General features: G+C 33.5%; 2 protein-coding genes across 3 annotated transcripts; one reads left to right on the top strand and one right to left on the bottom strand.

Annotated features, from left to right (window-relative positions):
• The first annotated feature begins 1,694 nt into the window (after positions 1–1,694).
• LOC110732042 lies at positions 1,695–11,079 on the top strand. 2 transcript variants are annotated; one of them, XM_021911954.1, is made up of 10 exons: positions 1,695–2,895; positions 4,499–5,629; positions 5,770–6,879; positions 7,091–7,132; positions 8,927–9,003; positions 9,147–9,231; positions 9,316–9,399; positions 9,484–9,585; positions 9,986–10,084; positions 10,424–11,079. In XM_021911954.1, exons 1-10 carry the CDS (start codon positions 2,155–2,157, stop codon positions 10,532–10,534), a joined length of 3,582 nt encoding a protein of 1,193 aa, XP_021767646.1. In that variant the 5' UTR covers positions 1,695–2,154; the 3' UTR covers positions 10,535–11,079. The 2 variants fall into 2 exon arrangements, 1 of the variants encoding a protein (XP_021767646.1); XR_002513422.1 differs by lacking the exons at positions 9,316–9,399; positions 9,484–9,585; positions 9,986–10,084; positions 10,424–11,079 and having other exon boundaries at positions 5,770–6,823; positions 9,147–9,205.
• Positions 11,080–11,773: 694 nt separating this feature from the next.
• LOC110732043 (patatin-like protein 2) lies at positions 11,774–19,130 on the bottom strand. The gene is made up of 7 exons (XM_021911955.1): positions 18,821–19,130; positions 17,566–17,747; positions 16,714–16,900; positions 13,042–13,203; positions 12,639–12,941; positions 12,347–12,519; positions 11,774–12,108 (listed from the first exon to the last, which is right to left on the bottom strand). The coding sequence occupies exons 1-7, from the start codon at positions 18,950–18,952 to the stop codon at positions 11,997–11,999; spliced, it is 1,251 nt and encodes a 416-aa protein (XP_021767647.1). The 5' UTR covers positions 18,953–19,130; the 3' UTR covers positions 11,774–11,996.
• Positions 19,131–22,143: the final 3,013 nt, after the last annotated feature.

Genomic DNA, 22,143 nt, shown 5'->3' with positions numbered 1-22,143 from the left:
TATATTGATGTAGAAAATTTGACTTGTTGAAGATTTGATGAAGATTTTGATCAATGACTATTTGATGATGTTTCCAAGTTTTTCTTTCCTTTGTGTTGAGGGCCGTCGATTTGAGAGGTATTTCTTTGTATTTTGATTCTACTTGTTTTCCTCCCCTCTTTTCAAATGAGGTAAAGAGTGCTCTATTTATAAAGTGAAAACATCCTAGGCTTAGGGTTTATGTATATTGGATGTATGGTTTTAACATTAAAAAAAAAACATATGTAAATTAATTAAAATGCGCTAATCTAATCTATAAATAAACTAAAAGAATTACCGCTGATGTCATTACTTTCCACATGTCAACTTCTTGTAAAAAATTTTACCTCCAAAACTAATAATGACATCATTAATTTTTTTTTCAACATAAATAAAAATTTGAAAATGCTAAGTTAATTATAATTTTTCTAATAGATTTTATATTTGAATTGACTAATTATGTAATTTTCATTGGAGAATTAAAGGAAGGTCGGACTATTTCATTTTCTTACAAACATTACGGAGTATCTTTTCCTCATACTCCATATATTTTATACAGATTATATGAGTTGGGGTGTCCACTCTTTATTAATTTATCAATTTATTAGATTTTTGTTAAATTAAATCTACTACGTACATATTACTCACAAATAAGCTAAAAGATATTGTTAAAATCATAAATTATTGTTAAACTCGTGCATCGCACGAGCCTAATCTAGTGTATATATATATATATATATATATATATATATATATATATATATATATATATATACTAGGTTAATCTTTCAAAAAAAAAATAAAAAAAAAATATATATACTAGGCTAAATCCCATGCAATGCACGGTTGTTAAATAATTTTGACAATTTTATTATAAATTTTTTAATATAATGACTTGAGTATTAAAAAATATAGAGTATATTAAAAATAAAAGCATGCAAGAGAAAATATTTAAAAAACATGTAATAGTTATAAACTTATAATGGATATTTTAATCTTTTAGGAAAAGATTTATATTTTATATAAAACAAATTATGTCATAATTTAGATATAATTTTTATTTTCCTTAAGTAATAATAATTTTTTTTAGAAGGTATTTTTTTGGGGGAAATTTTTTTAATAATACATTGACACGTGTGTCTTTAGATTCGCTTTTTTAGTAGTATGTAATAATAATAATTTTTTTTAGAAGGTATTTTTTGGCGGGAAATTTTTTAATAATACATTGACACTTGTGTCTTTAGATTCGCTTTTAGTAGTATGTAATTGATATAATTGACGGGAGTTTTTTCCTGAGTTTTTAGAGAACCACGTAGGATTTAATTTTTTCAGCGCGCCACATAAGATAATAAATTTTACTGGTAGCTAATTAAATAGTTTTTTCGTGAGTTTTTAGAGAACCACGTAGGATTTAATTTTTTCAGCGCGCCACGTAAGATAATAAATTTTACTGGTAGCCAATTAAATACGAGATTATTAATTTATTTTAGAATTAAATAAGTTAAATGACAAGTAAGCAAAATGAAATTTTTCAGTATTAATTAAATATAATATATTATCTTTTGATATCAGAAATTTTATCTAAATATATAACAAATTTTAGCACATAAATATATATACAAAAAAATTATTTTAAAAAATTAAAACAAACCGTGTATCGTACGGGTTTTATTTAATTTAATGTATTTCAATCAAAATAACTAATTTAAATAAAATACCACCGAGTCAATAATTTGATTTTTAACCGGTATATATCCAATATGACACTTAAATAATATATTTTCGTTCCTACAAAATGATTTACAAATTGCAATTTATTACTGTACAAGTAAATAAGAACAGAGAAGTATTTTCGTATATATAAAAAAAAAACAAAAAAAAACAGAGAAGTAATGAAATACCGTTCCGTATGATAACCGTAAGTGGTATTATTCCACGAAAGTTCGCATCATCCAGCAATTTTCCCTCCTCTTCTCCTCCCTTCCCCTTCTTCAAGAAACACCCAATACTCTTCATTCCTCCATTTTCCTTTCCTTGGATTGCTAGTTTGCTACAACACCACCAAAACAACTCCAAACAATTGAACTACATTACATCACATATCATTCCAATTACCATTTTTAATCAAATTCTGTGATGCTTCGTATCTTCCTCCACAACATCCGCCATCGTCGATACCCCTCTTACCTTCGCCAACGCCGATTTTCCTCCTCCACCCCGCCCTCCTCGTGTCAATCATCAACGCCGTCATCGAATTCTCACCCTCACAACCCAAACCATTCGCCGATTAAATATGTCAATTCCGCCTCCACTCTCTCTCCTCTCTCCGCACCCACCACCGCCTCCTCCGTCTCTCGCACCACCCTCTCCCTCTCTCTCCTCTCCATCCTTGCCGTAACTGGAACAACATTTCTATTTTACTCCGAAGGCGGAGGCGATGACATTCGCAAAATCACCTCCGCAATCGAGGCAGCAGTCCACCGATCCACCGATTCGACTCACCGGATCATCAATCAAATGAAGCATACTGGTGCTGCTGCTGCGGTCCTATGGCAGTCGCTTCAGTCGGTTCTTTCATCTGCCAATTACGAGGTTCGGTCTGGTTTTGAGTTTAGGGTTGCGGCGTTCTTGGCTGACATTGCTGCTGCTAATGCTGCGAGAAGGTCCGCCATTGTTGCTGCTGGTGGTGGGAGGGTTGTTGATTGGCTACTCGAGACGGTTGCCGGTGATGTTAGTGGGACTCAGGCTGAGGCTGCTAGAGCTTTGGCTTACTTGATTGCTGATCCTCTTGTTAGGCCTCAGGTTTTTGGGAGGCCTCATTCTGTTCCTTATCTTTTGAGGTTCATTTCTTCTTCTCAGCCTCAGCGCTCCAAGAAGGTTAGCATCCCTTTTCGTATTTTTTTTTGATTAAGTTTTGTTTTGTATTTCGAATTTCGAAATTGTTGAGCTTGGTTTGGTGCAAGTATGGTTGAATTTAAATGTTTGTCGAGGTTCGATTAATTCATATGAGTATACTGTATATTGGCAATGTGTTTTGATCAATTACAAACGAATGCTAGGAATTTCCAATCAAAACCAATAAGAATGATTTTCGAGATTGAGTGATGCTTATGAGTAAAACTTTGTCACATTGCTTGACACGAGCCACAATGACTGAGAGTAGTACAAGGATGGGTGACCTACTTGAAAGTGCTCATGTTGGTTCATGTAGGCGTTCCCACTTATGGGATTAAGGCGTTCTAGCAGAAGAGGAAGAAGAGTGATGCTTATGAGTATACTATACATGGGTGATATGGTTTGACCAATTAGAAACTGATTGTAGGATTTATTTACCAGAACCAATTTTAAGGACTTCTGAGTTTGAGTAATGCATATGATTGATATGAATATATTATACCTTGGTGTTGTGGTTCCACCAAGTAGAAATGGATATAGGTTTTGCTACAAGAACCCAAATGAACGATTTTTGAGGTCATTGATGTTATCACTTATGGTTCCACCAATTACAAACGACAAATGGTTGGATTTTCCTGTGATTATTTGTATTTGAAAATTTTGAGGCTGGATAATGCATGAGTGTAATTTAATATTGGTGATGTTGTTCCACCACTTTCAAACTAATGAATAGAACTAAGGGGTTTTTCATCAGAATCAATATGAAAATTTTTCAAGGTTTGTTTAATGCATATGAATATACTTTACAATGGTGATGTGGTTCCACAAATTACAAACAATGAATCACAGGATTTGTTTTGTAGAACAAACTGGTACTATTTGAAATTACAGTAGGTAAAACCGAGCTCTTCTTTCATGTGTGGGTTATGGTGGAATTGAGCCGTCACTTTGATTTATAGACTTTATAGAGCATAATAAATTCTGTATTAGGTAGTGATTGTCTATATTTGAATGGTATGATATGCAGGCACTCTTTCTTGATGTAAGACACTGGGATAAATTGATTGTCTGCTTTATGATAAATATATTCATTCTTCAATTTGTCATGGTGCATTGATATCTATGCAGTAAATTAAATTTTTGGCATTGGACTAGCATTACCATGGGCATGGGACTTTTCTTACAAAATTTTGTATATATTTACGATAACCACCTTTAATAACAACTTACGTTTGGCAAACTCATTTTCACAATTGAAGGTAGCTGATAATTGTGCCAACAATATGCTTATTCCGTACTACAATCACTCACCTCTTTTTGAAGTTTGATTTCTTTTATATCTACACCTTTCAAGGTGATTCTCTAAAATGACTTCTATGACCAGTGATAACTGATAAGAGAGCATGGAAGATTGGAAGGCAGTAATTTTGAGAAATTTCGCATTTTAAATGACTTGTTTGATTTTGGCTGTGGAATTGTGCTTTTATCTTGTGGATCTTGGTTTTGTGACATCTTACAATCAATGTTAATTTTTGGATGCATCTGAGTTTATGCTTTGTAAAAACATTAACTTTCACTGGAACAGAATTCAAGAGTTTCTGATTCTGTGAAAGGGAGGAGCATGCTTGTTGCAGCAATAATGGATGTTGTGACTTCCACTTGTGACAGCAAGGGCAATGTCCGATTCCAGCAATGCCTTCCTGCAAATGCTGAGATGAGGGACATTGCATCAGCAATTCAAGTAATTGAAGGTGGTTTTCTGGATGATCCAAATACTGAAGAAGATGATGATGGTGGGAATGGATTGAAGGGTATTGGTATCAAGGTTCTTGGAGGGACAACTGTATTAGGACTTTCAAGATCTAATGGGCATATGAGTTATGATGATAGTGATAGTGTAACAACCAGTAAATACGCTTCAAAAAATCATGTTTACCAGAAAAGGCATGATAGCTACCTTGGAGATGCAAGCTTGTCATCTTCTGTAGTGCCTGGTCTCTGGGATGATTTACATACTCAGCATGTTGCTGTGCCATTTGCTGCATGGGCACTGGCCAATTGGGCTATGGCATCAGAGGTTAACAGATTTCATATTCAAGAATTAGATCAAGATGGAAATGCTATCATGACTGCCTTAGCAGCTCCTGAAAGATCAGTGAAGTGGCATGGGAGTTTGGTTGCTCAATTGCTTTTAGAGGACAACAATGTTCTGTTGAGTAATTCTGTTTCAGACTGGAGTTCTTGTCTGCTTTCAACTATATCACAAGCTTGTAAAACTGATGACATACCTCTGGCACTGGTAGCTTTGTCTGCATTTTTGCTTTCTGTTGATAAGAGTTCGGGAGCCAAAAAAGTTGTTATGGAGAAAGGTCTTGATTTGATGAGAGACACTGCTAAACAAACAATGCACCATAAGGATATTCAAGAAGCTCTGGCAAGAGCATTAGAACTAATATGTACCAGTGAAAATCGTTTATCTGTTGAAGAAAGCCTAAAGTGGTCAGGTATCCTTCTTCCCTGGGCTTGTGGAAAATTTTCTTCTGAAAAGACTCGATATTCGGCAACTAAAATCCTTTCATGCATTCTTGAGGATTTTGGACCATCTTCTATCCCGATTTCTCAAGGATGGTTAACTATTCTAATAAATGAAGTTTTGGACTCTACTAAGGCATCATCAGTTAAAGGATCCTCCCAGCCAAAAAGCGACAAAGTGAAGGTTAGGATGTGCATTTATAGCTATATGTTCTATTATAAATTTCTGTAATATATTCTTCACCTCTGTTTTGGATTCCAATATTTGATTGGAATTTTTTGATCAAATATTTGTTCATATACTATGCTATCTTACATTTGCAGACTCAAATTGATCAGTCAAATATTCAATCTGGTATACTAATTGCCAGTCAGCTTGCAAATTCTGTTGTTAATCTAGCTGGAAAACAATTGGGTATTGCCACAGATCGCGGTGACTCATTCCCTATAGCTGATCTCCTGTCTCAAGAACCTTTCGCTGGAGCATTTAAAAGCTTAAATAAAGATCGGAATCCTAAATGTGATGCTGCTGACTCAGCAGTGGCAACCCTGAAGGGAATCAAAGTGCTAACTGAAATTTGTGCAGATGATCTTGTTAATCAAAACAAAATTGTAGATTCTGGGGTCTTATGTTTGTTGAGGCGCTTTTTGCTAAGAGATGATTATGAAAGCCTTGCTGCTATTGAAGCATATGATGCATCAAGAGCTGGGGAGGGACCAGACCAGGCTAGTAAGGTCCAAGATGAGTCAAAGGTAGATACTAATGGTCAATCAAATGTCCGAATCCCACCATCTACTCACATCCGGAGGCATGCAGGTAGACTACTAACTGTTCTTTCAGCATTGCCAAAAGTTCAAAAAGTTATTATAGCAGATGCAACTTGGTGTAATTGGCTTGAAGAGTGTGCTAATGGAAAGATTCCTGGATGTGATGATCCTAAGATTCAAAGTTATGCCAGAGCTACTTTGTTAAATGTGCTTTGCCATGAAAAACGGGACTCGGACACTGGAAGGAGTGGTGGTACTGGTACTGGATTTGTGAATGATAGAGCTGTAACTCGTGTTCAGCCCCGCTACGAGGATATGATATATCTAATCAATCCTGAATCACAGCACTGGAAATGTCATGATAGACCTGTATCCCAGAATTCAAATGAACACTCTGGTGGTGATAATGACATCAATTTATCTAGATCCACAGAGGGGTATGAGAATTGTTCAGATTTAGAAAACCCTGCAGTAGACATTGTTTTTGTTCATGGTCTACGTGGCGGGCCTTTTAAAAGTTGGCGCATATCTGAAGACAAGTCATCAACCAAGTCAGGCCTTGTAGAGAAGATTGATCAGGAAGCAGGGAAACAAGGAACCTTTTGGCCAGGTGAATGGCTCTCAGCTGATTTTCCTCATGCTCGTTTGTTTACACTTAGATACAAGGTTTGTTTAGAATCAAAGTCCCTTGTGCCTTTCTGCTTGGGGTTGTTGATGTGCCAAAACTAATATAATAACTAATAATAGCACTTGAATTTTGGATACATTTCTTTTTGTAAAGAATAAAAAGTAGAGTCTAATTTTAGTGCACCTATACAGTTTCCTTTTTTGTTTTGGGAATCATGAGTTTGAAATTGTACCTGGATAATTGTTGCAGACAAATCTTACTCAGTGGTCTGGAGCTAGCCTTCCTCTTCAGGTCTGCATCATTTTGCCATATATTTTTGATAGCATTCAATGTTATTGTTTGGTTTGGTGAATTTATCCAAATGTTATATGATTGAAAATTTTCAATCACTTTTATATCTTGGCTGAAGTTTTTTAGGCTCAATTTAGGGATTCCATAACTCATCTTGTGAACGGTAACATGTGTAAAACCATCTCTAATTCCCATAATTAATATACTAACACATGTAATGTTTGTTAGCAGAGAGGGTTATTCCAACAATAGATACATTATGTCAGGAAATTTTAAGGTAGACTAATAAGAGAGGGATACTTTGAAAAATCTCAAAAGCATCTGGTTTTAGATACCTCCCATCCCCCTCTTCGAAAATATCTTTTTTTTGGAAACATTTTGTTTTTACTCTCAATGATAACTTTGGTAATGCAAACTTGGGTGCCTGTGGTTATTTATGTTTTCATGTTTATTTTTGGAAAAATTGCCAAAAATAATGCTACCATTGGCCATTAGGTCATTCTTTTTTAATAATACAACCTTTTGATTATTTTTTAATAATAAAAACTTTAGGAGGTGTTAATTTTAAACCGGACAAAATCGGATGTGTAGTGGATTTCAAGGTTAGGAAAGGGGAGGTGATGAGTTTTTGGTGGTGGGGATGGGGAAGGGGGGAAATATTTCCCTCCTCTTCTCCTACCAAAAAACCCACCGAATATCCGATTTTATCTTGTTTAAAGCTAACACCCCCTAAAGATTGTATTATTTGAAAATAATCAAAAGGTTATATTATTAAAAAGAGAATAGGCCAAAGGTTGTATTATTTTTGGCAATTTTTTTTTTTTTTTAATTTTTTTTTATAAAGACGTGGACTAAACTTAATTTTCCAGTGTACTAATGATTGAGAATTTAGTTCAAGGAAGCTATCAATGAATATCGTTTGGGGTGGGGGTCATCAAATTCAAGTCAAACATGTTTCTTTATATGTATTTGCTCTCATGTATGTATAAAATAAGGCTTGTCAGAGGAAAAGGGAGATTCTTATGTTTCTGATCATAATGGAGGAAAATTGTCTTATGATCTTGGACCTTTTTAAGGCTATGTTGCAATAAATAAACCTCCCTGTTGTGTTATCATTTTTAAATTGTACTCCCTCTGTCCTTAATTGATCTACCCTTTTCTCAAATTTCACGGGAATTAAGAAAGAAAAAGGACAAAGTAGTAGCAGTACATGGGAAAGCTAAATTCAAATGGGAAAGAAAAAAAGTAGAGAGAGAATTAGAGAAAGTAGTAGAAGTACATTCACATGGAAAAGCTAACTTTTGCACAAATATTTTTGCAAAATCAAGGGTATTTAGGAAAATCGTCTAATTAAGGCAAGAAAAATGAGGGTAAAAGGGTAATTTCATGATACCAATAAATGGTAAGAAAAAGAAATGGGTGCATCATTTAGGATCACCTAAAATAGAATATGTGTAGATCATTTGGGGACGGAGGGAGTAATAGTTATTTGGTTGTAGAGGTATAGTCTTTTGGTTTTTTTATTTTTTATTTTATATCTCTTTCTCTTTTTGATTTAATGTATCTTGATGGACTCCCTTGGTTCTACCAAACAAAATGCTTGGTACTTGGTAGGATATAGTCTTTGTCGTGAGAACAGGGTAACAGGTAAAAATTTAAATATCATGCTAAGGAAGGAATGTAAACTCCTGAACAACACGCATTTTGGGATATTTTATTTTTAATTTTTTAGCTGATCTAGTATCTTGCAATAATATTATTGCCTTTGCATTTGATTTTATGTACAAATTACAGGAAGTCAGCTCAATGCTTTTAGAGAAGCTTGTCGCTGCAGACATCGGCAGTCGACCTATTGTGTTTGTCACACACAGGTTCTTTACCCTCTTTAAAGAACCATTATCTCTCTTTTGTCAGGCTTTCATGTACTTTTTATCAGGGAATTATTATTGTGTTTGTTGTTCGTATGTATTAGAGATCTTTTTGTTGGTAACTTTTGAATATTTAATGTTTACAGTATGGGCGGGCTGGTAGTGAAGCAGCTGCTATACCAAGCAAAGACAGAAAATTTGGACAATCTTGTCAATAACACCGTAGGAGTTGTATGCCCCTTTCCCTTAAATCTTGTTTCAACCATATTAATTTTATTTAGCATTCTATGATACTTATTTTATCCATGGTGACAGGTGTTCTATAGTTGTCCACATTTTGGCAGCAAACTGGCAGATATGCCCTGGAGGATGGGCCTTGTGCTTCGCCCTGCACCTACGGTCATTTTCACTCTTATCTCATTGTTTTTTTTTTTTCAATATTGTCACATGTTTGTTTTAATCAGTTGTATTGTTATTTTATAGATAGGGGAGCTAAGAAGCGGATCTCCTAAGTTGGTTGAGCTTAATGATTTTATGCGGCAACTTCATAAAAAAGGGTTACTTGAAGTACTTAGCTTTTGTGAGGTAAAGTATTCTATTTGATTTGTCTGGTTAAGCAGTATGTTGCAACTCTATTCTTGACTGTTGATTGTCCTGTTATGGACTGACTTAGGATTTTCTAATTTAAGGACTAATTAAGATATAAAAGCTTGATAATTTAGATTAATAATGGCAGAATTTGGATACAAAAGGATAGATTAATAGCTTAAGGCTATCACTCTCTTGATAACTTTAGGTTATCACTCTCCTAGTAACTTGAGGTTACTACTCTCAACATTTTCCCTCACAATTCACATGATAGCTAATGCATACACTATCCCTTATTTATACTAAGGCTTAGTTAGGAATAAGGGCTACTAACCTAAAAGTACTAAAATTCCCAAACTACCCTTGTTAATGTTAGTCTATTACATGTCCCTTTCAGACCAAGGTGACTCCAATTGTTGAGGGCTATGGAGGATGGGCTTTCCGCATGGAAATAGTTCCAATTGAATCAGCATATCCTGGTTTTGGTGATATTGTGGTAAGTATGGTGCTTTGTTAAGATTGCCTGAGCAGGCGAAGTATTAAAAGTTAACCCTCATATTTTGCCGTCATGCTGGTGTTTATGATGATATACTTCTATGTGGTTGTTCGAAAAATTCAGGTTATTTCGATCATATAGCACAGTTTGGAAGTTTCATTAGCTTACACAAATAATAGTACTACCTCTAAAGATTAAATATCTGTGGAGTTAAATTGCTGTGGCCGGGATGTTTCTCCCATTTAAATGAACGTTGTCTCACTATGATGTGCTCCAGTTTACCTTTTGATCTGAGTTAAATGTTTTTTCTCTGTCTGATTGTTTTCATACCTTTGTTAGGTGTTAGAGTCAACTGATCATATTAATTCCTGCAAACCACTCAGTCGTGATGATCCTTCATACACAGAGATATTAGAGTTCTTGCGTAAAGTAAAAGCTCAGCATACGTGAATTAAGAAAAGGATAAGTGTTTCAGAGTTTCAAGCCATTTTGAATTATTCATTTTGTACATAGTTATAGATAGCTCCATGAATCTAAAGCTCAGTAGAAAACTAGAGATGACTGATAACTCACGGGATGTTCTTTGAACCAAGGATGCATTTTATTGCAATTTGCATGAGCTTCTATCAAAGTTGGCATTTTAGTGAAGGAACTGGTGCATTTATTGCTAGTAGGCATTGGGTGGCTTACTCTACGAAAAGTATTTTCTGATTGTTGCAGGGCTTTATGCTCACCTTTAGGTTGGAACGCTCATTCTGTTTCCTGTTATACGAGTCAGGTTTCAGCTGTGGACAGTTGCCCTTTATTAGTTGTATGTTGTAGAATCAACAATTAGCATAGGAGTTGTAAATGAATATTTATATACTACATAGTATGGTACATTTATAAGTCATACTTGTGAATTATGATTTCATCATCATATCATATCAATTATTTGCATAGAGATGCAAATTTGTGTGAGCTTATTAATGTTTGAAATTCACTATTTATTTCTATTTGTTTTTAATTTGTGTGTGTATTTTATCATCTTAAGTCTTGAATTGAACCTTGAAAAAAAAAGCCTTGGTATTGATAAAATTGTTTTAGAAAGGGGATTAAGGACTTAGGCTTGCAATCTGTAATTCTGAGTTCGAAGCTGTTGGAAATCAAGGTAGAAAAGAGGATTTTATGGCGGAGAGTCGGGGATAGACAATTTGGGTAGTCGTGCACTACTGAGCCCTAGTTAGCTAGAAGTAAGCGTGCCATACAGCCCATACTGGACTTCAGTGCACCTGCAGGGCATGCAACATCAGTATAGCAAGCCGCGGATTGTTTAGCTAGGTTTATATGGTTTCGTATAGATTTTAGGCTCTTTGGACACAATTGTGCTACGTCGGATCTAGTAATTCTTTAAATTCTTGAATTGGGTTTGAAATGTGTTAGTATGATATGGAGCTTATATAAGGCCAGTTTGGGACAATTTAGGAGGCTTGTCCAGTTGTCCATCTTCACTTTTGTTTCAAGGAAAGGACAAAGATTAAAATCCTTTAATTCTCCATTTTCCTTAGTTAGAAATTGCTACCTTTTTTTTTTCTTTTTTTTGAAACCTAGAAATTGCTACCTAAGCGTGTTTTCTGGTAAATCTTGCCAACAAATGATTCATAATAGATAATGTATTTAGAGCTTTTAATATGTAGCAAAGAAAAGCACTTAGATTTAAGTACACCATGTTTTATTAAATAAATTTCCTTTGATTGAGAAAATTACAAGTAATAAAAGACAATGATATCAACAACAATATAAGCAACAACATTTATTTCTTCTGTATAAAAAATAACATACGGTATCAAAGCAAATAACTAAAGGAAAGGTGCTGATGAAAAAACTGAGATGCAACTGATGTTTTCAACCGGCCAAGATTTGATTTACATGACTAGGATGTTTCGGCTTGTCCAGTATGGGCATGACCGTAATGAGCGCGCCCATTTCCCTGGGGTGATTTTATGTAACGTAGCCGCCTCTCCTTCGACAACACCTCTGCTAGCCTATATGAATTACAAAATAACTCATTCATACATCTCAAATTATAAAATTGCTCAAGTAAGTTGATCCATTTTGAATGGAGTATGGTTGATAAATGATAAGCACGTGAACAGTAAATGTAAAGAACATTAGTATGAAATGGACATAATATATACTTTGTACATCGCAAATATTACACATTTTTACCATTTGCTTCCATAAAAGTACAAGTGTACAAGTAGTGAGATTGAATTGACTAACCTTTTGAGAATTTCCTCATTAGTATGACGACTGATAGGCTCACTTACACCAGTAGCCAAATTCACATTTGAAATAGGTTTTTTCAGCAACTCTTCCCCAACTTTTACTAGATTACCCAAGTTTTCTTCAGTCGAAATATCAACAGATGATATATCCCCCATCAATGTATCATCCTACAAGTTAGGAAGTATTTAATATCATCAATTCTTTCAAAAAAAATACAAGTATACTTATCATAACATTAGGAAACCCCATTCACGAGGGAAAAAATAGGAAACTTGAAATAAAATACCTGAATCCGGATATAATTTTTCTCACAATGAAGGGCTTTAAAGACAGTGTTAAGATGAAGATCCACCATATCACCACTTGCTTGCATAAACACATCAATTAAAGGGCAGGACCCTCCAGATGTAAGCCAACTCAGCATACCCCATTTCGCCGCTGAGTCAGCATCATACTTCTCATCACATTTGGTTGTACCAGTTCCTAAGGATAATACTAAGTATTTATTATAATCTGATGGTTTTATAGGGTAGAAATCAGGGCTCCCACTATATATCTCATTTGACACTTCGTTTATTGCTGCCAATGCCTATAAATATTACACAAATGACGCGAAGTTTATATTAGGAAAGTTAGGAGTTGATAAGTTCAGATCAGATAAGGTAAGTCAAGTAGTGATAATTACATACCGGATTGTTAGCGGCGACACCACCATCAATAAGATTGTATTCTCGGATTTCTCCACTATGTCCTTCATACTTGAAATAATGGGCTGGAAGATAAGTTGGTGCAGCTGAAGTGCCTATGCATATATCCGAGAGTAACACATCTAAGCTTGGAGTCCTTTTTACCTGAAAATTAAATACGTGGTCAATCAATTTTGTTATTCATATCGTGTTAATCAATTTTGCCTGAAATTAAATACATGGTGAATTGAAGTAATAATAATCTTATTTCACCAAATGCCATTGAGTAATTTAAAAGTGCACCAAATGCCATCGGACTTTTCATAATTCACCAAATGCCAATGAGTTTTTAAAAAATTCACCGAGTGCCATTAATGACTAACGGCAATTAACTCCGTTAGTCATTAAGGCTAATTATGCCACGTGGTGGCTTATGATTGGTTGCTTATTAAATTAGTAAATTAATTACTTAATAAAAAACTTTTAAAAAAAAAACACCCACCATGACCCAGCCCCAACCACCGTCTGTCACTGCCACCACCATATCTCCGCCTCCAGCCAGTCCCCACCGCGACGCAACCCAGCCTTGAACAACTGCACCGGCGACGACGCAACCCAGCCTAGCTAACCCGCGCCAACGACGCAACCCAGCCTAGCCAACCCACGCCGACGACGCAACCCAGTCGCGATTCACAAACTCTCGTTCTCCCTCGACAATCCCTCCCCTCCCCACCGCCGATGACCAAATTCCCCCCCCCCACGCCGGAGAACCCAAATCAGTTCATCCCCTCCGAGCTTCACCCTTTAAACCATCACGCCGGATCCCTTAATTTAAAACCCCAAAAATCGAAATCTAGGGTTTCGACACCTTAAACCCCCAATATCGATTTCCCTTAATTCGAAGCCCCTTCCCCGCTCCGGCGAACCCAAACCAGCCCTTCCCCTCCCATCTCCACCCCCTGAACCACCTCACTTAAACCCCAAAATCGAAAACCTTAAAATCGAAATTTAGGGTTTCTATTTTGGAGATTTCAATTTTGGGGTTTTACGGTGTCGAGGATGATAGTTTAAGGGGGGGAAGTGGATGGAGATGGTAGGGGTAGGGGGAAGGGTGGCCGCCGACACCAAAGAGGATGTTGGTCGTCGGTGAGGGTGGGGGCAAGGGGTTGGGCTGGCGTAGGGGCGGTGGTGCGGTGGGAAGAGTGGCTGGGGTTTAGTTTTTTTTTGTTTCTGATTTTAATTTTTTTTTTATTTTTTTTTGAAAACTTCTGATTTTAATTTTTTTTGATAAATAAAATAATAATGAAGTGAACCAATTAGAATACATCACATGACATAATTAACCTTAATGACTAACGGAGTTAACTGCCGTTAGTCATTAATGGCACTCAGTGAATTTTTTAAAAATTCAGTGGCATTTGGTGAATTCTGAAAAGTCCGATGGCATTTGGTGAATTTTTAAATTACTCAGTTGCATTTGGTGAAATAGCTGAATAATAATTTGGTATATTGATAATTCAAGATATATACACGAACGTACGTACAATCATTATGCAGCAATAATGCAAGTAGTGTGTGCACAATGACAAAAATGGAAATTTTAAATTCGTACTTGTAACGTTGCTGATAGAGAATATCCATAGAATATTCTCATCCTAGGTTTAGGATATATTTTGTATAAGATTATCTTTGATGTCTGTACATATCTTATAGTTACCTAATATGATTAGGTTTCTCATTGAAACCCTATAAATATTGATCAATGGAAATCACTCTAATCAAGAAGTTTTATATTATCTGACATGGTATCACAGCTTAGGTTAGATCTTGGGATTATATACAAAAATTCTCACTCTGCCGGTGGGTTAGAAAATTAAACCCGCCGGCGGGATATACAAAGTTTTTTATGCTTCCGCAAACACACATATAGATTTTTTTTTTTCTTTTCTCAAAGTTTTTTTTAGAATCTTTATGTAACCTTGCGCCTCCCACCAACAGTAGCAATCGCGAAAGCCTCCTCCATCATTGTTGGCAATCGCATACACTATCGCCTCCCACTACTGGCAGTAACCACATCTGCCAACCTACTCCATGTGCCGCACTCTATTTCCACCTCCCCATGACCAACAATGATTCTTACATTGCCTCATTGGTTTTTTTAACACATAATCACATAGATTTTGTTTGGGTGGTGGTATATCACAATAAGGTCAACTTTTGCAAATCTCTTTTGCTATCAAGTTAGCTCCTTTTATTGTTGCAACACTTGGAATATTTGTGGAGTATTACTTCTTGCTACCTGGTTTCTCTTCTGAAAATTGATTAATTTCAAGCGGTGGGATTTAATCTTTTCTTGCGCAATTTTATTTATTTTTCTTCAAATGTGATTTCATGTAGTAGTGTAGTGTCTTCTTCCCGATGATGGTTTGATCCCTTAGCTTCTTCTTCTCTGGATCTGCAACTTAGCCCAAGTCTGTGTGCGACTCTTCTCCTTCTCCTCCGGCCTAGCAGTGCTTATCTCTACTCTATGTAGGTCGTGGATGTTGCTTCTCTTGTCATCACCGGCACAATTCTACTACTTTCTCTTTTGATCATGGGTTACTATACTATCCTTACCGTTCGATGCGTGATTCAGATCTAGTCTGAGCATCCGATTTTCTCCCGCTCTGACTGCGGGGTGTGATAGAGAATATCCATAGAATATTCTCATCCTAGGTTTAGGATATATTTTGTATAAGATTATCTTTGATATCTATACATATCTTATAGTTACCTAATATGATTAGGTTTCTCATTGTAACCCTATAAATATTGATCAATGGAAATCACTCTAATCAAGGAGTTTTATATTATCTGACAGTTGCTTTAGTATTTTGTACCATGTATCCCGTTGAAAAAAGAGGCTTCCAGTAACTAATTGTACAAGACTAGCTACAACTCCTACAAGTACACAAGCTAATGACAAAGTAACCCCTATAATAAAATATTTTTTCCGTTTTTTTAGTTGCTACACTTTTGATTTCACGGACTCTTAAACAATTTTTAAGAGAAGAAAGATAGAGCGAAAAATAAGAGGGACCTATGTGGATATGAGAGCAATAGAGAGAGAAATGTCAAAAATAGAAAGTATAACAACTAAATAACAATTTCCAAAATAGGAAATAGTAGCAACTAAAAAGAAACAGAGGAAGTAATATTGATCGGGTAACCTCTTACCGCTGACCGAATAACCCTTTTAAAACTGACAAAGTAATTTCTGTGACACTGATCAAGTAACTCATATAACAATAAAAAAAGCAAGCTCGTGATGTTTGACTATATCGTGAGGCCAGTCACATATAAGAATTTGTGTAATTATATGCCTACAAAGATTTGATTAACATTCTTATTATGAAGGGCTCGGTATAATATATGTACTATGTAATCCAAATGTTATTTAAAACCAATTAGGTAAGATATGTTTAACTATAATAACGACAATAATGTTCCATCCTTATCATAATTTTTGTATTTCTCTATTTTGAGAAAAAAAAAATACGTAGTATGAATAATGACAAGGGCTTAATTTGTCGGGAAGATAGAATAATTTATTATCCATTGAATTTCAGTCAATCAATTTAATGAAATTAGGCGTATACAAAGAATAAGTAATGAGTTTGAGTAAAGACTAACTACCTCATAACTTGAGAAGATAACCGGCTGCATACGTTTGATGTCAAATGTTGGGACAACAATGTTAGTCAAAGTTTGATGTAGCTTTGTATTTCCTAACTTTTCCTTTGCAATTTCATGCAAATACTTGCCATCATATTTGGGTCCTTCAAGTGACTTCACAATTTTACTCGCATTACCAAAAACAGACCTACACAACATGTTAATTCATTTGTTATCATCTATGAACAAACGAGTTAATCTGGTCCAATATCACGGGCTAGCTAGCCTATCTATTTTAATTTTCCCGTGAAAAGGAGGCATGTATATATAAATAATATAGTAAGACAATTAAGTTTCTTTTCTCATAATAATAAATATATACATTTTGTTTCAAACACATATATATATATATATATATATATATATATATATATATATTTTAAAAATTACATAATTTTTTTTTATTGATATGTAAAATTCAATAATAAAAGTGAACTAACCCGTTTAAAAGGTCATCTTTTTCTTAAGAAACACCCACTTTATACTATTCAAAACTATGTTTCATCTCAATAATATTCATTTCTTTGAGTTCACAAGAGAAGGTGTTTTAATTTTTTGGAATCACATTACAATTAAATCAATTTAATTAATGTCCATCTGATGATATTCCGTTTATATTAAGATGCATACTTCATATAATGTGCATTATTATTGAGATATAAAATAAAATAATATTTTAATGAACTAGGTGTATATATATTGGCACCCTCTCACATTCATCTGTTCTTAGGCAAATTAGAAAAAGAATGTGACAAGGTATCAAAATACATTGGAATGTAAGGTAAATAAATTAAACAAGTGAGAGATGCATACTTTTCTTGAGGGAAAATTCCGGGGCAATGATCTAAGTAGAATTGCTTGATATCTTTGGCAGCAAACAAAGGGCGGTTGTTTTCGTTTGGTGCTGCAAGCATGGCTGTTACTAGACCTCCAGTGCTGGTTCCCGCCATCACGTCGAAGTAATCCGCTAGCCTAGCATCCTCTCCATCCAATTTCTGAATCAAATCATCATACACAAAAAATTACTTCGTTTTATTTTTTAGTCAAAACACAATTTTATTTGATCTTTGACTATAACAAACTATGGTTTTTTTTTGTTCAATTTAAAGGTAAAAAAAATGATGGTAATGAACTAATGATTATATATAAATACTTCCTTCGTTTCTTTTAAGTTGACACGTTTCTTTAGTCACGTTTGTCAATGCAAAAATTCAATCATTAATATCTTTAATTATCGATAAACAAAAATTATAAAAAGTTGATATTTTGAAAATATACATTGTGATGAATCTAAAAAAATCCCACTTGACTATATTTTTCTTCACATATAAAGCACAAAACACAGTCAAAGGCGGGTGTGTGTGAATAATGCTAAAGTCAAAACATGTCAACTAATAAAAAACGGAGGTAGTATAACTTTTTTTTTCCTAGATAAAAGAATTATAACTATGGAGTAAATTAATAATTAAAATTAGTTTATTACTTGGTGTGTATGAAAAATTTAATTTAAGTAGTAATCTAGTCTTGATTAAATGATTATTCATACCACTTGGATTTCCACATATGTTTAGGATAATTGTTTTTTAAGCCATTTGTTGTGTTATTTTATTGTAATATATTAGGTATTCTAATTAAGAGATAATGGAGTATTGTTATTACGGAGTATAATTTAATACAAAAGTTAAAGCAAATTTGGTGGGCAATTCAAAAGTGGGAATTTCGTCCCATTATTACGACGGAAGCTTCAAGTAATTTACAATAAGCTTTTGCCACTACCTAATAATGCTACCCATTTTATTTGCTCTTTTTTTTTCACTTAATTTTTGTTCAGTCAATATTGCTAAACTATGCAAATATTTTAGGGCCAAGCAAAAATTTTATGCATTTTATTAAGGTCCAAGTCATTTATATTATGTTGGAGCTTGCATTGCATAAAAAGATTATCTTTTCTACACATCAACATATGCATATACAATGATAAATCTCAATACCATATAAGCATGATACATGACATACGTACTACTTTATGATTAATGCATGGTCACATAAATAGTATTGCACTCTTTACCTGAAGTTCATCTTCTAAGAAGGCTAGAATGGTCCCAGGAATCAGTCCTCGGACTCCACCTCCGTCGATGCTAAGAATAGTGATTAAGTTACCATAAGTTGGAGCTTGAAGAAGCGAGTAGGCTCTTTCCATGGCTAACAAGAAAGTTTTGTGATTTGTGTCTAGAATTTGATAGAAGAAAAACCGTTATTTCTGTAGAGGAAAATACTTAATTTTGATGGAGGTAATTATTATTAGCGAGTTTGATAATACTATCGAGATGAAATGGCTATTATTTATAGACATTTCATGTCTAGCAAACTAGACATGTAAACTTGACGTAGTAAAACGATATACAACAACTAGTTTATAACCAATGTTGAAATTTCAATATAATAACAATAATTTTATGTTGTTATTAGACGTTAGACTAATCAACGAGGTCTTAGTTCTAGTGTAGTGGTGTTGAATGATAAAGTTTAGCTAATTGGTTGGTCATACGAAAACGTGTGACTTATTTATTGTCAATTGGGAAAGAAACACTTTTGTACTTCTGTAAAGAGGAGAAATTAAATCAAATTGCTTCGAGAAAAGTAAAACTTTTGGATAGTTTTTTTTTTTTTTTTTTTTTTTTTTTTTTTTTTTTTTCACCAAATCATGTTCAAGTGTTAGTTACAAGTTTGGGTTATATTACTTGACCGAGAGGTAATTGATTTGGTCCATACAAATAAATGAGTATTGGCAAGACATATTCAACGCGATTCATAGAAACTTATCCAATTGGTTTGGTTTAAGATTTTTTAGTTTAAGATGTTTCGGGTGGTTTTTTTTATTTTTTATTTATTTTATTTTATTTTATTATTTTTCTCTCCCACTAACTCCAATTTTTATGAATACTAGATGTAAGCCAGTGTGATGCACGGTTTTTAAATATTTCATTTTGTATATTTTTTTTTTGTAATTTCTTAATATTTTTTGTTTTTATTTTCAATTCTATTATTTTAACATTAATTTAAGGTAAAATATTTTGTTAAGTTTTAAATTATTCTTACAAATATAATTCAATTTTGAAGTAAAAAAAAAGTAGAAAAAATGAAATGGTTTATTTCAGTCAATTTTACGTATATAGAACTTGAATTTATAAATTGAAATAAATATTATCTCGTTCATCGGATAGTTAGATAAAATCATTAAATCAAAATATATTTTTTAATTTCTAATTTTTGTTAAAATAATATAAACCCTAATGTAAAAGATAATATAAAAGATAATTTTTTTTTTTATAATTTAAATCTTAAATTACTATTTTTTGTTTTCAATTCTCAAATTTCATTTGTTAATTTTTTCTTAAATGGCGACCGAAAATTAAAATTCTAAATTAATATATAAATCTAATTTTTCATTGGTAGAAATATTACTTTTGTTTATGTGGCGTGCGATGCACGAATTTTTATATACTTCCTCCATTCTTTTATTATTGCACCACTTGCCTTTTTAGGAAGTTTCACAAATATTGCACCATTTTCTCTTTAGGAAAAAAAAATTATTTGTGTTCACACTACAAATACCCAACATACCCTTACTTTCTCACACTTACTTTTTAGTTTATCAATATGTCACATGGGCAATTTTGTATTTTTACCTTTCTCTCTCTCACTTTTTTCCACTACCAAAATATTTGTACCAAACCCTTATGGTGCAATAAAAAAAAAACGGAGGAAGTACATTTCGTATATAAATATTTTTTTTGGTGATCTCTTAATTTTTTTCTTGCATTATAAGTTCTAAAATTTTGTATGAAAGTATTATATCATCAGATATTTACATAAAACCATTAATATCAAATGATAATTTATATTTTTTTTAAAAATCAAAATATAATTTTTAGTTTTTTTAAATAATATAAATCCTAATATCTAAAGATAATTTTTAGTTTTGTAACAAATAAAAATGATAAAATTTAATGTTCTTAAATAATTAAAATCCTAATAAATTACTATTTGTCGTTTTTACCTACGTGGCAAAAATTTGAAATTTCATTCATCACTTTTGTTTAGGTGGTGAGTGATTTTTTTAATTCTAAAATAAAATAGAAATCTGATTTTTAAATGGTCGAAAATATACCTTTTCTAATGTGGCGCTCCCAATGCTCTCCAAAATGCCTACTTTATTTATATGTATTAGATTTTATTATTTCTCATGATTCAAGATTTATTATTTCTCTCTTCTACCAACCCCACTTAATCTTCTTTTTTATTATGAGAAACATTTAAAAAGATCAGATGCACAATAAAATATTGTAAACCCGCTTTAAAGTTACCTTCTTAAATGATAAAAAAAATTACCCTATAATGAATGAAAGTTACCTAGTATATATAAGTTATTCTTGATATAAATAAATGTTATTTAAGCTTGTGGAAAAAATTTACCCCAAATTCAACAAAAGTTACCTCGATGTACAGTAATATTATTGTACATTGGATGTATACATTAGTTTTTGTTTTATTATTTTTTTTTTTGGAAAAATTTACAAAATTAATCCTAACTATTGCCTTCCTTCTCATTTTAATCCCAACTATAGTTTAACCTAGAATAATCCCAGCTATTGGGTGATCCTTCTCAAAATAGTCTTACTCATTTTTTAACCTGTTGTTTAGGTAAAAGGAGTGATGTGTAAAGTTGATGTTGATTAGTGCTATTTTAATAATTAAAGATAATAATAAAACAAACACCCCCTCTTTTTTCTTCTCTAATCAGAGTTCATTGCCACCATTGACCACCCTCTCCACAACTTCATTCGAACATTCTCCGTCATCAAAATTACTTTACAGCCAAATCCAGCCACCGAAACCACCATTCTAGCCAATTCCAGCTACCTGCAACCACCGAAACCACCATTCGAGTCAAACCCAGCCACCGAAACCACCATGCATTCTGGCCAATCCCAGCCACCAAAACCACCATTCTAGCTAAACCCAGCAACCAAAACCACCATTACATTATGCCTAGCCACAGAGAACCATTATTCCATCGATGTCTAACCACCGAATTGGAGTGTCAACAATTATCCATCGTAACCACAATTATATCTTGAGAATTGGAGTGTCAACAATTATCCAATTAAAGGTTGATTTTTTTCAATTTTTTTTTACAAATTAAGGTTTGGAATTATTCAAAAGCAATCCAACTAATTAAATTCTAAAATTGATAACTTCTTTATTTTCCAAGTTTAATTAAAAAAAAAAACAGAGTATTCAATAGAGGAAAAAGGTGTTATACGGAGATGATGGGGATTGGGGAAGATAGAGAAGGGAAGCTGCTAAGTTCTTTCAGGAGGAGATGGT

The sequence above is a fragment of the Chenopodium quinoa genome, unplaced genomic scaffold (assembly GCF_001683475.1).
Source record: "Chenopodium quinoa cultivar QQ74 unplaced genomic scaffold, ASM168347v1, whole genome shotgun sequence".
NCBI classification, from domain to species: Eukaryota; Viridiplantae; Streptophyta; class Magnoliopsida; order Caryophyllales; family Amaranthaceae; genus Chenopodium; species Chenopodium quinoa.
Note: the sequence above shows the minus strand (reverse complement) of the source record. Positions and strands in the feature narration are given on the sequence as shown.